At 42.5% G+C, this 17,102-nt stretch overlaps 1 protein-coding gene across 4 annotated transcripts in view; it reads right to left on the bottom strand.

Annotated features, from left to right (window-relative positions):
* pisd (phosphatidylserine decarboxylase) overlaps positions 1–14,243 on the bottom strand; it is an 80,560-nt gene extending 66,317 nt beyond the window's left edge. Inside the window, exons 1-3 of one of the 4 annotated variants that reach the window (XM_078421309.1) lie at positions 14,176–14,243; positions 8,243–8,322; positions 3,882–4,063 (exon numbers count right to left, since the gene is read on the bottom strand). In XM_078421309.1, coding sequence (XP_078277435.1) covers positions 3,882–4,063; positions 8,243–8,322; positions 14,176–14,231 — 318 coding nt within the window. In that variant the 5' untranslated portion in view covers positions 14,232–14,243. Of the gene's footprint in view, positions 1–3,881; positions 4,064–8,242; positions 8,323–9,350; positions 9,440–14,175 lie in introns of those variants that run through there. The other 3 variants (XM_078421310.1, XM_078421308.1, XM_078421314.1) reach the window with 3 other exon arrangements.
* Positions 14,244–17,102: the final 2,859 nt, after the last annotated feature.

The following is a 17,102-nucleotide window of genomic DNA, read 5'->3' as shown; positions in this document are numbered from 1 at the left end:
ACAAGCTTAATCTATATACTAAAACTTTTGTTTGTTTGTTTGTTTGTTCCTGAACTACAGCCAAAATGGTGCACGATAGCGTGACAATTTTAGGCCCACCTTACTCACCATCGTCCCTTTGAAGTTTCATTGAAATCGGTTATATTTTTAACGTTATTCACATTTTAAAGATTAAATCTGTCTCCTAGGGAGGGAGGAAGGAGGGGTGGGGGAAGGGAGGATGGAGGGAGAGCGGGGAAGGAAGGGGGAGGAGGGGGAGGAGAGGAAGGTGGGGGAGGAGAGGAAGGGGGAGGAGAGGAAGGGGGAGGAGAGGAAGGGGGAGGAGAGGAAGGGGAGGAGAGGAAGGGGGAGGAGAGGAAGGGGAGGAGAGGAAGGGGGAGGAGAGGAAGGGGGAGGAGAGGAAGGGGAGGAGAGGAAGGGGGAGGAGAGGAAGGGGGAGGAGAGGAAGGGGGAGGAGAGGAAGGGGGAGGAGAGGAAGGGGGAGGAGAGGAAGGGGGAGGAGAGGAAGGGGGAGGAGAGGAAGGGGGAGGAGAGGAAGGGGGAGGAGAGGAAGGGGAGGAGAGGAAGGGGGAGGAGAGGAAGGGGGAGGAGAGGAAGGGGGAGGAGAGGAAGGGGGAGGAGAGGAAGGGGGAGGAGAGGAAGGGGGAGGAGAGGAAGGGGGAGGAGAGGAAGGGGAGGAGAGGAAGGGGAGGAGAGGAAGGGGAGGAGAGGAAGGGGAGGAGAGGAAGGGGGGGGAGAGGAAGGGGGGGGAGAGGAAGGGGGAGGAGAGGAAGGGGGAGGAGAGGAAGGGGAGGAGAGGAAGGGGAGGAGAGGAAGGGGGAGGAGAGGAAGGGGGAGGAGAGGAAGGGGGAGGAGAGGAAGGGGGAGGAGAGGAAGGGGGAGGAGAGGAAGGGGGAGGAGAGGAAGGGGGAGGAGAGGAAGGGGGAGGAGAGGAAGGGGGAGGAGAGGAAGGGGGAGGAGAGGAAGGGGGAGGAGAGGAAGGGGGAGGAGAGGAAGGGGGAGGAGAGGAAGGGGGAGGAGAGGAAGGGGGAGGAGAGGAAGGGGGAGGAGAGGAAGGGGGAGGAGAGGAAGGGGGAGGAGAGGAAGGGGGAGGAGAGGAAGGGGAGGAGAGGAAGGGGGAGGAGAGGAAGGGGGAGGAGAGGAAGGGGGAGGAGAGGAAGGGGGAGGAGAGGAAGGGGGAGGAGAGGAAGGGGGAGGAGAGGAAGGGGAGGAGAGGAAGGGGAGGAGAGGAAGGGGAGGAGAGGAAGGGGAGGAGAGGAAGGGGAAGGAGAGGAAGGGGAAGGAGAGGAAGGGGAAGGAGAGGAAGGGGGAGGAGAGGAAGAGGGAGGAGAGGGTGCTGCACCAATGCAGGAGAGGTTTGGGCCCAACGGGTCCACTTGGTCTAGTATATCTTACTAAATGTTGAAATGGCACCTTTGCAATCTGACTGGTGCTGGACCACAGAAAATCTGAACCACAGAAATCCCCCCATCACCTTCCTCAAGCAAGCAAGCTTGTCTTGTTAAATATAGATACTCCTCTGGTCACACAAGGATTCTGAGAACCATCAGTAACCGTTCCTGTAAGTCAGAAATGCTTTTGACTATGATCACAAAGGTTGCACTGGCTGGTTAATTAACTACAGATCTTAGATAAATTTAGATCTTAGTCACAATTGATTAATCAGTAATGATTTAAACCCCACTCAATTATGATTTACATTGGCTTATTAGTACCAACGAAAAGTAATGGCAGATGGACAAAAAATAACTGCACCTGTGGGAAAAGTGGGAATTTTAATCATGAGAGGTGATAGAGTAAAAACTATTGGTGATGCTCGAGGTGAGAGATGAGCAAATTATTCTCCCTCGGAGTTCACAGTACCTGTAACACGCTGTAAGCAAATATGCTGTAACCATGTCGTATTTAGAAAGGGTGTAGGACAAGATGAGAAGTTTGCAGATTGTGGACAAAAGCAGGCACATGGGATTAACAGGGATTGTTTCCTTCAAAAGGCCAGATGGGTCTTTATCAACACTCTGAAAACCAGAACCTTCAGGCTTTGATTTCTATAATTGTCTGAACAGCATTCAAACGCATATCAAAGATAAGAAATCTACACCTCACTACCAGAATCCAGTACTGCACCAATATGTTTGTTTGCCCTCCAATGTCTTCACTCTTTTGCTAAAGCACAAGTTTCCCTGAAATTGAATACCCACAGATTCATAAACCTATTCCTTTATAACATCACACTCCCATTGAAACCTATCCTTCCAATGTTTTAATTCTTCGAAAGCAACCATTCCTCCCTTTTCCTAACTCACAGATCCAAGGTCTTTAGTGAATGAAACAAAATATTTATTATATCATCCTCAGTTTTAGTCTCAGTTTAATTTTTGTTTGTCAGCATCTCTAACTTTGCTGTCTTAATGTAATAAATAATTCCTGTAAGGATTTAGTTAATACAAAAATAATCTGTTATTATATAAAAAAAGACAATTTAATTGAACAGTTAGGATCTAGTTGAACTGGGGAAGTGGGCCAAGGAATCACAAATGGAGTTTATTTTGGACAAGAGTGAAGTGTTGCATTTTGGTAACTTAAACCAGGACAGGACTTGGGCAACAAATGGCAGGGCCCTGAAGAGCATTGAAGAACAGAAACCTAGCAGTGCAGATACCTTATTCCTTGAAAGTGACAATACAGTTAGACAGGGTGGTGAAGAAATCGTTTGGTACGCTTGCCTTCATCCATCAGGGCAATAAATGTAGGAGTCAGGACATCATATTGCATCTATGCATTCCTGGAAGTTAGTGTGCAGGTCTAGTTCACCAGCTATAAGGAGGATGTCAACGATGTTACTGAGACGAGAGGACTTGAGTCATAAGGGGCTGGATAGCCTGGAGCATCGGAGGTTGAGGGGTGATCTTGTGGAGCTGTACAAAATCAAGAGGTGCAGCGGCAAGGTGGTTGGTTACAGTCTTTTTCCCTTGGCAGGAAATTCTAAAACTGAGGGCATAGATTTAAGGAGATGGGAAAGTTTGAAAAGGGACCAGAGGGGTAACATTTTCACAGACGGTGAATATGGAATGAGCTGCCATTGGAAGCTGTCAAGGCGGGTACAATTACAATGTATAAAAGACATTTGGACGGGTATATGGATTTTGTTTTAAAAGTGTAAAAGGGCAGGTATATTTGCCCAAACACAGGCAAATTGGACTAGCTCAGATAGACATTTGGCAGCATGAATGAGTTGGACCAAAGGGCCTGTTTCTGTGCTGTACAACTCTGGCTCTATGAATTTGACCGCACATTTACTACCATAACTCTACTTCAATCTACTTTTACCAGACCCCAGCTCTACACACATTCTTGTTTTGTTTTTTTTAAATATAGGGATACTGGTAATTTTTTACCAGCTCAGTTTCTTTTCTATATCAGTCTCTGCCACACGAATCACAATCACTGGCTCTGCACAAACTCAGCATGCTTTTAATATCTGCAAATACAACCTGCCCTTTTTTATGGTTTTACTTCAGTCCATTTTCTAAACTGATAACATAGAGGAAAGCGGTCAAATTACATTTGAAAATAAATACATTCTTCCCACTTCATCCAATCTTCTTGGGCAGCATTAACAAATTGAAAGCTAAAGAATTGTTATGAGAAAGTTCCAAGAAATGTTATTAGAGAAGAACAGCTATGTAGTGCATCGGGCAAGCAGTTTCACAACAGGATGACACCAGAATTGCCACAGCAGCGTGAGAAAGAATGGCATGGTACCCTCATGATTTGAATCTGATTACTGAAAGGCACGGGACTTTCTACCAATGTTTTAAAACAAATGACACTGCTGATGAAAACATAATAGCATTGATGCTCAGTTACTTAAGACCTACCTGCCACGCAGCAGCTATGCTCTGTTGCCTCACCCCATCTATCCCAAGACGTTCGAGTTCCTGTTGCCTGTATTTGTCGTACTGCCAGTATCCCACACAGCCACTGCCCGTGGCTACTAACAGGTGCAAAGGACGGATACGAGTCCTGGTTCCAAAAGAGATTGTCTGCAAAATCCGGTGATCTGTTTAGATCAAAAACAAAAATAAGCAAGATGTTGGGTAGACTAATCTATCTACAGCCAATTTTATCACTAATACAAAGAACGTTATTTTTGTCCACCACTTGTTGTCGTGACGTCTGGTATAAATTGTTGCGATATGTACAGAGATGACTGATCGGACTGATCTCAAAAGTTCTTTCCACAGAAATGTAAGGATTCTGTCACATCAATAGTTCTTGATTCAACTCTTTACTCTATCATTTTTAATTTTAGCTTCAGATGAACAAACACCACTTTTTATGCATGCACATCAAACAGGACCATGCAATGTTGGTTATTTTCAGTGGTATGTTTCAATGTTTAAACTCTTCAGGAATGTTGTAAGAGGATCTTTCAATCTAATTTTCTGTCCTCAGTTCATATTTCAGAGAGTAGTTGTTTTGATATTCTGTCATCCAACATTCCTCTGACATGTCCTGCCCACCTGATCTTTGCTGGGGAGGTTTGTCTAGGACAATCTATGTGTCTGGAATCTTGCCTTGTCTCTTGTTGTGAAGTATTCTATGTAGGTATATGATTGGAAGTGGCTCATCTGTCTGGCATATCTACTGTAACATGTTACACGATACACAATGGCACAAGCTTTTGTGCCAATGTATTAAAACAAACGACACTGCTGAAAAATGACATTAATACTGCCCAATTACCAATGACCTACCTGCCATGCAGCAGCTACTCTCTTGCATCAATTCTTCTATCCCACAAAACACATCAACAAAATAATTATAATTTTGACCTTCCCAACTTGGATTGGGTCTGGGTAGAATAAATTGAATTGCAAAGCACAGGTGAAGAGACAGATGACCACATACTTATTTCAGCTGGAAAGCATAATTTGCTCTTGCTCTTCAAATCTCATTGACAAATATATAGTTTTTTAACAATAAGAAATACTTCAGGAAGGAGCATAGATACTGTTGTTAACGATGACATCACAGCGTTAAGTACTTACTTCCAGAAAAGACCTTTGATTCAATCGTTGAACACCAATGAAAGTAGGAATGAGGAACTAGGGGCCAAATTAATAAGATGACTATGCTAGTCACATGGAGAATGTCATAAGATCAAGCAGATCAAATCAGCTACAATGCTGACACAATTTTACCAATACATCACTTTGTTATCTCTCATAAGTCACTCAATTATTATTTTAAACTTTAATCTGCAATCATGTTTTTCTAGACACGTTCAGTACTTGCTTCATTTCTTGGTAAAGGTTTACTTCTATTACTAAATCCAGCAGTGATACTCTGCTTGAATTTCTTGTGCACTGCAAGAGGGAAGGAGTCCGACAAAAACTCCATTCCTCTTTTTCCGCTTCCCTCACTCATTTTACTAGTTTATTTCGGCTATTTGAAATCTCTGGTGATTATATGCTACACGTTGTTTGCACTTCTGCTAATAAAATGGTCAGTGGAATGTTTCCAATAGTCTGATTGATTCTTTTATATCTTTGTGGCCAGGGTTGGGACTCGCAGATATTGCCACAGGTGGGGCAGAGGGGGCTCTTTCAGCACTTACATGGGGCGTCTGTGTGCTATTGAATGCATATCTGGATGCATCTCAATGTCTGGATGCTTGCTCTCCATTTTGAATGCTCATGGGCCAAGAACTTTCAGGGCTCAGTCAGTGGCAGTGTTACACATTTTCAAGTCAACACCCTCAAACCTTTCCTAAAGTGTCCATTTCTGGTGTTTGGTGTCAACCATGCAAACAATATAATCCTAACTGTATCAACTGAATGTAATGAGAGCTTCAGTGCTGAGGACTCTGCGCAGGGAGAGTATACTGAAGTTCCTTTATTAATCCCGTTCATAGATTTGAGGATTTTGCTGAATTAGCATTGGAAGTACCCATCCAGTACATGCCCCCAAAAACATACAGGAGAACAGCAATTCTGCTGTCTAATACATCATGAACATTGTACTAAGTTTGAGGTGTTGATATTCAAGCAGTTTTGTTTCCCTCGATGACCAAAGCCATGCTGCTCCACTGAGGTAAGTAATTAATTTTGTCATCGACAGGTGCTTTCCAAGATATGGTAAGCAGTCTACATTTTCCAGGGTATCAGGATTGATCTTTATTTTCAGATGGCAGATGCAACAGGGCCAGGGTGGCTGATGACCTATTTTATAGTTGTTAAATGCAACGCCTATTCTATGAAATGTTTCAGTGAACAAATCAGCAACTTGGAATTGGTCTGCAAATATGCAGATGCTCAAACTTCGCCTGCTTAATGCAGCTTGATGTTTGAAATGTGGCGTGATCTTGATCCTAAAATGGAGGCGAGATAAATTGAACAGTTTCCAATCTGTCACCAAGACTAGTTCCACTTCAGTGAGAAGCTTATCGCAGGTAAGGTGCAGTATCACCACTAGGGTGCACATGAAGCAACCCATGCTTCATCTAATATTGCACGACAACAAACAGCTCCCTCAAGAGGAACTGCCTTGTTTTAAAAATAAATTGTATGCCTGCATTGTACTTTTAATTTGACAGATAATTAATCCCATAATTTCAGTACTTCTGATCAAGGAATAACTCACCAGAGGTTTCAAAACAAAAGAACTTGCAAGATACTGCATATACTGAAGTCTTAAGCAACAAAAAAAACCTCACAAATTAAATTCTCTCACACAAGTTAAGGTACTATAAGAAAATAACTGCAGATGCTGGTACAAATCGAAGGTATTTATTCACAAAATGCTGGAGTAACTCAGCAGGTCAGGCAGCATCTCGGGAGAGAAGGAATGGGTGACGTTTCGGGTCGAGACCCTTCTTCAGACTAATCTGCTGAATGCTTCCAGTGTTTTCCTTTTAGTTCATTTAAATGATAGACAACTGTTTACTTTGCTGGATCAGCTAGATCTTGATTTTTATAACTTTGATTGCTGATGATAGTTGCCAAGTTTATAATAGCTTTCAAAATTCTGTCAATAAAACTTTGTAGTTACATCCATCTTTGTCATCTCCTGGATTCTTTAAACCCCGATGATGGGAAACAATTATTTGTAGGACAGCTCACTGTTCTCAAGCTTGTCACGACACGAGTTAATAAGTAACCCCAATGTATTTGGCATTATTACATTGGAAAAGCAAATGCCCCTTTTTCTTCTTAGAAAATAAATATTGGTAGGTGCTCCTTGCTACAGAGATATCAGACTGCCCAACCTGCTAGCAGCACTAATTCTGAATGGTTATAATTTAGTATACCATTGTTGCCGATCTTCAGACAGTGGATATGGTCAGAGGCTCTTAATCTTGAGATTTGAACGCAAAACTAGATATTTGAACTAGATAGAGCTCTGGGGGCTAGTGGAATCAAGGGATATGGCGAGAAGTTGGGCACAGGTTACTGATTGTGGATGATCAGCCATGATCACAATGAATTGACGGTGCTGGCTCGAAGTGCCGAATGGCCTCCTCCTGCACCTATTTTCTATGAAACGAGAAAATGGGTTCTCTGCTCCTCAAATCTCTCCAGCAGGATCTCAACCTGTCCAGGTAACTGCATGCATGTCAATCACTAGTTCTTTAGCAATTCCTCTGAACCTTCCCCAACAGCACAAAATATGTCCTTGATATTGAAAACATTGATGGGGGTTGAGCACATTACACCCTGTAGCAGAGCAACTTTGAATTAAAGATTGCATCTACCAAAGATCAGCGAAAGCACCTTCAGCTTTCAATGAGAATGTTGCAGATGCTATATGCACTGTCGCAACTTAAGCACATAACAGATTGATGGAGGGTAAAGAGAGTGTGCTGCGTAGAAAAAGGAAACAACTTTAAATCAAGTCTCCTACAATTTCTCATTTGAGCACATAAGATCCAGTTATTATTTCACAAGGTAATGTGCTTTCCTGTGCCTGGAGCAACACATCCCTCCCATCCACCGTCAGAAAATATTAAGGGATGGATTATCTGTTCATTTGCTTAAAATTGATTTTATGGGAATTTTGTGGTGGGAAATTGGCTGTTTTGATTGATTTCAAAATCCCATGACCCATGTTTTTGAGTAATTGCCTCTCAATAACCATAACTGCAAATCCCTTAAAAATCACTCACAAACCACCTTTTTAAGGCCTTCACTGAAAAAAAAAACACCTTAAAAAATACCCGAGACAATTGCATACTTACAGTTTGAAAATCTTCGAATGGGGACACTTAAACAGCATGGAGTGGGCGAGGAATGAAGCGCAGACCATCTTGGCCTTAAATTAGGAAGGAGGGAGAAAGGGAGATCACTGTTAAAATGTAGCAAAACCCACTACTTTGTACAAAATAGACAGAGCAATCAACCAAGTTGGAAGCTTAAATGATAGGTCCAGCATCTGCTCTAGCATGAATGAAAAAAATGTAGCCCTTATTCTTAAGGCAAAACTTTACTTTTCTGTTTTGTTATGATTCCTTGTTCGTCAGGTACCACATTTGGAGCCAAAAAGAAAAACCTGCTGCAATGAGACCATATCACCCATATGAAATGTTTCCCTGATGGAATTCAGTATTTGCAAAGCTGCCTCTGGGACTGCTCAAGGTCATGGGTGACTTGAATTAGACAATGACATTTCATGAAATGTCCCTAGCCAATGGGCACCACAAAGAGTATTTTACTGAAATCAAACTTGCAAAAAAAACTTGTTTTAACATTCACTTTAGACCAGCTGCACAAATTGCTAGTGATGCCCCTCCAGCCTGGGAGGAAGAACGTTACAATAACAAGTGGAGTGCTGAACATTAAGATTTCAAATTGATTATCTGACCTAAGGCATGTCTAAGGATATCATGCTAACCTGTGAATTAATTTTTACTTCCTGGAGTGGAAAAACCAAATCCAATGGGCTGTGATTGAGTGAAAGTTTAAAGCCACCAGGACACTTCTAGCTGTTCTGATTTCCTGCATTTTAGGATGCAGATTAAAGCCTACAGTTGATCCTTACATTGATATCATAATTAAAACTAAATGCTGAATATCCTTACTTGGTGTCCAATGAATTTTTTGCTGAAAAATGAACCTGTTTTCACCTTCAGACTTTTTCGAAATCCAGATATATTGAAGTCTACCAAGCAACAACTCTTTCTCCTGGTACTTTATAGTGTATGTGTTATAAAATGTCCTTTGCGATATGGAATAAATACATTAACACAAGAAGTATTGAAGTGCACTTCATGGCTGGGGTGTGATGGAGATGGAGTGAGATGTAGTACACAAACATTATTTTCCAACAGCAATGTTTAGTATACTCACATTAAAAACACTAAATTCAAACTATGGGTAGTTCTGCTATAGAAACAGGTAGTTCTGCTATAGTTCTGCATTAGAAACATTGTGTTATACAAAATCACATTATAAAGACATTTATGTCAATGGGAGAGTGTTTCAGGGTCGCAATAACAAAGTTATTTCCCCCACCCCGAGAAGCTTTTCAAAATAACGGTCTGTACAATTGTTTAATTCCAAGGCAGCTTTTTATTTTTCCTTGTCAAATTCCAAAGTAACTTAAGCAATCCTTTGGTTTCTGTTCAAAATCGCGTTATAACGAATTGAGCCCATGTATAATTTTCCATCAAATGATCCATCTACTAACAGATTTTCAGATATCTACTAAACTTGCAAGCGAATTAATGCTTCTGTATTTAATTGTTAAATAAGCTGGCTCTGGTTTCTTCTGAAATGCCTGCAGGGGAAATTGAATGTTTGCAGTAAAACTATTTAATACTTTTATAATTTTAAATTCCTCGATTAGATAAGCTTTCTAAACTCAAGGAAGCGTTAGCCACATTCGAGCATCCTTTCCTCTTGGCTTCCTCAGGCAGGATAAGCCTAAGGGTGCAATCAACTAGCTGTAAAGCCAAGATCACCCCAACTTAACCATGAGCATCAACCACCTTTGAAGCAAGTACAATGGATTAAATGTACTTTGGTTTGCTCAGCCTCAGTTAGTAATACCCCTGTTTGCGTCTGAAGTACATGAAATTATTTAAGCATACTGAAGGAGCTACAATTTTTGGAATAAATTGGTGAAGCAAGACCCATGAATATCCTCTCAAATGGCTGGTAACCAATAGTATCTCCCAACTAATGAGTGAATCAACCTAAACACTGGGCAGGAACAAACAGTTGACTCATCAGCTATTCTCTAGAGAACTCCTAGTTAGCCGTGATCCACACTGCAGCACATTCCAGACCTCCACACTGCAATGTATGGGAACATGCTGGAGGTTAGGTGTTCATGCATTTGACTTCTTTTTCTGCTCCCAGATCTAAACCCAATATACTGCACCAAAAGGCTATCTACTTTGTATCTGGCACCTCAGTTTTCATCAGCCATAACTGGCCCCTCCAACTGCACTATTTATTAAAATGGGATTGCCAACTTCCATTTAAAGGTCGATTTTGCTTTATTTCACTAATGAAGGGACCGACCTAAAATGTCACCTATCCATGTCCTCCATGCTGCCTGACCCACTGAGTTACTCCAGCAAAGTGCGTTTTATATTTTTAATTAACAGCAGTTTGACATGGTTCACATTTATTATTTACTTATTTGTTTTATTTAGGCCACAAAGTCAGTACATAGATGGGGGCTTCCTCCCCACCACCTGCAACTCTCTAAAATCTTCAGCTTGACTGTAGCTGCTTGTCAGTAGAGCCCGAGGATCTGCACGGTCTCAGACCAGAGACTGACCTCAGGAGTATCAATATCACTCTCTATGATGCTGCAGGATAACACAAAAGAACACAGGTTACACAAAAGAACAGAGAAAAAACATAATTTCTCTGCTGCTCTTTGGAGACTTCCTCTGGAAGCCCCCCTCCAACCTTGGTTGCAACATATATAGGGTGGCTGGTCATATGCTACCATCCTTAAAAGGGATCCACACCTCACCATCTCCAAGTCTTAGACACTACTGCTGTAATAATCTACCTGTCTTTTCAGTCACTTCAAGGATCCTGATGTGCTGTATCTTTATCGGTAGTAGCTGTAGGACTAAACCACTTCAGAATACATTTGTCTGTCTACATTAAACTTCGCCTTGTTTTTACCTTAATCCTTAGGGTTTACCACCTTCAAACAACAGCTCCCAGCTGACTCAATGTTGTTGCACATCAATAGCACATGACTCACTAGATTCAACTGCATCACTTCAGGAAACTATGGCTTATTTCAGGAACACGTTGCTTAGTTAAACTGAAATGTCACTGGTTGGCTGTGTCATATATCATATCATATCATATATATACAGCCGGAAACAGGCCTTTTCGGCCCACCAAGTCCGTGCCGCCCAGCGATCCCCGTACATTAACACTATCCTACACCCACTAGGGACAATTTTTACATTTTTTACATTTACCCAGCCAATTAACCTACATACCTGTACGTCTTTGGAGTGTGGGAGGAAACCGAAGATCTCGGAGAAAACCCACGCAGGTCACGGGGAGAACGTACAAACTCCTTACAGTGCAGCACCCGTAGTCAGGATCGAACCTGAGTCTCCGGCGCTGCATTCGCTGTAAAGCAGCAACTCTACCGCTGCGCTACCGTGCCGTGTCCTCATATCTTGGCACAGATGTCAAGCAGGTGTACCAGGATGACATTGCCTGGCATCTGATGTTAATTGTAGTCAACTAATACTCCAAATCCCAGTTCATCCCATTAACTTGCTACCAACTTGACATCCTCTTCATTGTGCACTGTTCATAAAAATGCTTTTCCATTCCATATTAAATACTGTTTAAATTATTCATTGTTGTTGTCTACAATATTTGCAAAATCTAAGCAACTCTTAGGTGTTCTTTTCTGTTCCACCTTTTGTCTCATGTTTCATCACACACATTTGTTGACCATCAAACATTCCTTTATAACATTCCCCCGTCCTTTAAACATTCCCCCGTCCTTTATAAACTCCACTGGCTCCCCATCCCCCAGAGAATCCAGTACAAAATCCTCCTCATAACCTACAAAGCCCTCCATAACCTGGCCCCATCCTACCTGACCGACCTCCTCCACAGGCACACTCCCACCTGCACCCTCCGCTCTGCCGCTGCCAATCTCCTATCCCCCCACATCCGGACTAAACTCAGATCCTGGGGGGACAGGGCTTTCTCCATCGCTGCTCCCACCCTATGGAACTCACTACCCCAAACCGTTAGAGACTCCCCCACACTCACCACATTCAAAACATCGCTGAAGTCTCACCTGTTCAGTACTGCCTTCAACCACTGAAGGTCACCTCACCTACTGTCTCCTTTCTCTGTTCATTTATTTATTTACTTATTTATCTATTTATTAATTTCCCTATGTTCTCAAAATCTCTGTAAAGCGTCTTTGAGTATATGAAAAGCGCTATATAAATAAAATGTATTATTATTATTATTATTCCTCGCCTGGCTCTGGACAGCTCTGCAGACGTGCAGGTCTGTCTGCATTTTTCCCCAGAGTTAATTCTTTTGCAATTTATAACCATTCCTTCTGGCTGAACTCCCTCATTCCACAAAGAATTCTATCTCCATCAAGATAGTCCTGCAAAGTTGTATAATCGCTAAAACTCTTGGCTAAAAGTATTAAATTATTCATTTTTCTTAATTGTGAGCATGGAACTGACAGTTTTACTATTTTATGCAGGTTGCAATGTGCTTGAACTAATGCTAGTGTATTTGCCAGGGTTTCATTTTCAAATTTTCAGATTTTGTATAATAATCTGCCCTAATGTCAACAACGTTATTTTTTATTTGTTCTGGTTTATTTTATTATAGCCAACACCATCTGCAGCATAAATGTTTATCTACTGCCTCTCAATTCTTCAGACAGGTTAGTTGATGGATATCCAGCAACCCAAGTTTCTTTATTCTGGCATATTTCCCTTGAAATCCATGATCCCATGTCTCAGCCTACAACATGTTACTTGAAAGGCACAAGAATCTACGCTCCAGAAAAAAATACACCTAACGTCCCGTATCAAAAAGTACTCAAAGGTATCAAAGAATAGGAAATAGGGAAGTTACTTTACCTACTTAATTCAATAAAAACAAGTGTCGTGCATCCTCCCTCTGCTACAAAATAGGCATCCAGTCACTCCAGAGACGCTTTCTGGAAGCTTCTACCTTACGATTATTGTATCGTATTTAAAGCGCAGCTCGCCTCACGTCGCTGAAATCTCTGCGTCCCTAAAATTGCATTAGCAGCATTCCACGACTCAGTGTTGTTTGTGAGACATTGTTGTCCTAAAATCGCCCGCTTCATTTTATACCTCACTTTGGCATCTGAACTCCATGACTGTAAAGGCTTTTGAGACGTTCTGAAGTAAAGAAAAATGGCGTTTCTGTGGGGGAAACTGGGGGAAAGGAAACGACTGTTCTGATAATTAAAAGTAGGCTGATCTCCCAATACTCGGGAAGATTGACCTGCCATTTAATTTACATTTAATTCTCCTTCCCATTCCTACACAGACCTTTCTGTCCTCGATCCCCTCCATTGACAGAGTGAGGCTAAACGCAAATTGGAGGAACAGCATCTCATATTTCGCTTGGGCAACTTACAGCCCAGTGGTGTGACTATTGATTTCTCTCACTTCAGGTAGCCCCGGCATTCCCTCTCTATCCCTCCCCCACCCAAGTCACACTAGCTTCTCATTTTCACTCTACAAACAACGTACAATGGTCTGTTTCCTTTATCATCGTTATATTTTTCGTATCTTTCATTTATTGTTCTATATATCTCTCCACATCACCGTCTATATCGCTATATCCTTAATCAGTCTGAAGTCTCTCGACCCGAAACGTCACCCATTCCTTACTCCAGCTTTTTGTGCCTATCTGCCATTTACGAATGTCAAGTCACAAATATCACAACTGACAACTTAGCCACTCGTTTGGTTGAATATTTCTACCAATGGCAGTAACATCAACCCAGCAATAGACTCATCAATTTGACCAAGAGACCATCGCCCACCTTTGGCTTTGCTCTCTATTTAATGTGGCCTGACAACGGCCCTTGACCGAGCATTGCGTGATTAGGGCGAGGCTTAAGTTACCTCAGCCCAGCATGAACCCATCTCACGGCGCTCCCTACCTGAGCGAGGCGACCCGCAGCCGCGCCGACATGACCGACACTCTGGAAGCCGCCATTACGCAGCGCCACAGGACGTCAACCAATCAGTTTCCGCTCCAAAAACCTTCCCAGAGAGCCACGGGTGCTGGCGTGGCGTCGCCATGACGACCAGAGATACTAGAGGAGCAGGATGGACCACGCCGTCGAAATCGCCTGTACTGAAGTGTAGTACGCAAAGGAGCAGGACGTCCGCCATTTTAGTAAGCAAAACGCGCCATTCGCTATGCCTCTCGCAGTGTAATCAGTGTTTTGGGGGAACAGTATGTGTGATGACACCATAAAAACGCAGAATATATCTCATCTATCATTTCACAGAATTTTGTTATTTTTCTTTTTAAATGTTTCTGCAAGTTTTTGCCTACTAAAATGGCGCCATGACACACTACGGTTTTTAGGGTCGAGTGGTCTATCTTGCTCTGCTCTGTTATCTTTTATCTTTGATGACGACCGCAGGGCCCGTGGGTGCTGGCAGTGGGGAGAGAGCTTACGGCAACAGCCGTCGGGTAGATTTAAGGGCCTGCTTTTGGAATGCAAAGAAATAAGTGGCAAAAACCTAGACTTTCAATTATGTGCAGGATGAGAGATGATCTTACATAGGTGTATAAAATCATGAGAGAAATAGATCGTGTACACACACAGAGTAGGGAATCGAGAATCAGAGGACAGAGGTCTAAGTTGAGTGAGGGGGAGGGGAAGAGATTTTATAGGAATCTGAGGGGTAATTTTTTTTCACACAAAGGGTGGTAGCTGTATGGAAAGAGCTGCCAGAGGAGGTAGTTTAGGCAGAGAGTTGCAACTTTTAAGAAACATTTAGATAGGTACATGGATAGGACAGGTTTAGAGGGACATGGTCCAAACATAGGCAAGTGGAATTAGTGCAGATTGGACGTGTTGGTTGGTGTAGGCAAGTTGGGCTAAAGGGCCTGTTTCCACACTGTATGACTATGTGCCGTGCTGAGAAAATGTCCCACTTTCTTACCGAGAGGAGAACTGAAGACGAATCCCCATCGGCCTTCCCAGATGAACATTAAAGTGGTTGGACGATCACAAGGTGATATAAGGTCAGAGAGAGTTCTCCAAGTCCTTAGGGGTTACAAATTTAAAACAAAATCATTAACATTAACTAGCAGAGTCGATCTAGTATGTGATCTAGTTCTCGGGTACTATCGCAACTTTTAAGAAACATTTAGACAGGTACATGGATAGGATGGGTTTAGAGGGACATGGGCCAAACACAAACAGGTGGGAGCAGTGTAGATGGGACATGTTGATCGGCGTGGGCATGTTGTGCCAAAGAGCCTGTTTCCATGCTGTATGACTCTAGTCAATGAGATGTACAGCAAGGCCATTCAATTCACCATAATAATCTCATCTCTACTATTCCCATTTACCACAGCACTTACTCCATACTCTTCCATGCCATGACGTTTCAACTGCTTGTCTAAATCTTAAATTTTATGAGATTTCTTCACAACACCCACCCATCATCCTACCATAACCAGAGAGCAGCGCTGAACTACTATCTACCTCATTGGTGACCGTTGGACTATCTTTGATCGGACTTTGCTGACTTTACCTTGCACTAAAAGCTATTCCCTTATCATGTATCCATACACAGTAAATGGCTTGATTGTAATCATATTTTATTCTGCTGACTGGTTTGCAAGCAACAAAAGCTTTTCACTGTACCTCGGTACACAGGACAATAAACTGAACTGAAACCAAAACACTCCGCCAAATTGTGTTCTAAATTCCAGTCATTGCCTAGGTGAAAACAATTCTTCCTCAGATCCTCTCTAAAAATTCTACCCATTACCTTAAATCTGCCCTCTTGTTTTAGATATCTTTGCTATGGGGGCAATATTTTTACTTTCTACATCTATGTCCCTCATAATTTTGAACACCTCTTTCAAGTTTCTTGAACTGCAACACTCCATCCCAGACAACATTCTGGTGATTCTCCTCTGCATCAATGATCCAGTAATTGGATAGTTCTATCTAGAGCTTTACGTTTGCTGCTGTGGAGAGAATCTAATCTTAATTTGCCACGGTGCTGAGAACTACTTGACCAGAGTATGATGTATATTTTGTATTCAGAATTGGCTTATTGGTAGAAAACAGAGGGTTGTGGTAGAAAGTAGACATCCTGGCTGGAGGTCTGTGTCCAGTGGAGTTCCTCAAGAAGCTCTACTGGGATCTCTGCTGTTTAGGAGTTGCGGACAGTGACAAAGGTTGTTAGTCAGCTGCATCATATCAGCTGCAGAAATGAGCGGAGAAATGGCAGATGGAGTTTAACCCAAGCAGGTGTGAGGTGCTGCACTTTGGGGGGTTGAATGTAAGGGTAATGTATACAGTTAATATCAAAACCCTTGGCAGTGCTGATTAGCAGAGGGATCTTGGAGTCCACGTTCATAGCTCACTGAAAGTGGCAGCATGTAGATAGGGTAAAGAAGATGTATGGTATGCTTACCTTCATTGCTTGGGGCATTGAATATAAAGTCAGGAAGTCATGATGCAGCTCTATAGGACTTGGTCGGCTGTATTTGGAGTATTGCGTGCAGTTATGGTCCCCCTGTTATAGGAAATATGTAGAGGCTTTGGAGCAGATGCGGACGGTGCTGCCTGGATTGGAGGGTTTCAGCTACAGGGAGAGGTTACATAGACTTTTCTCTAGAAAGTCGGAGGTTGAGGGAAACTTCATAGAATAATATAAAATTATGAGAGGTATAGATGGGATCGACAATCAGAACCTTTTTTCCATGGGTGGAAATTTCCAACACTAGAGGGCATAGTTATAAGGTAAGAGGGGTAAAGTTGAATGGAGATGTATGGGGCAGGTTTTTTATAAAGAGTGTAGTGGGGGGCCTGGAATGTAATCCTAGGGTTGG

The sequence above is a fragment of the Rhinoraja longicauda genome, chromosome 25, assembly GCF_053455715.1.
Source record: "Rhinoraja longicauda isolate Sanriku21f chromosome 25, sRhiLon1.1, whole genome shotgun sequence".
Taxonomy (NCBI): Eukaryota; Metazoa; Chordata; class Chondrichthyes; order Rajiformes; family Arhynchobatidae; genus Rhinoraja; species Rhinoraja longicauda.
Note: the sequence above shows the minus strand (reverse complement) of the source record. Positions and strands in the feature narration are given on the sequence as shown.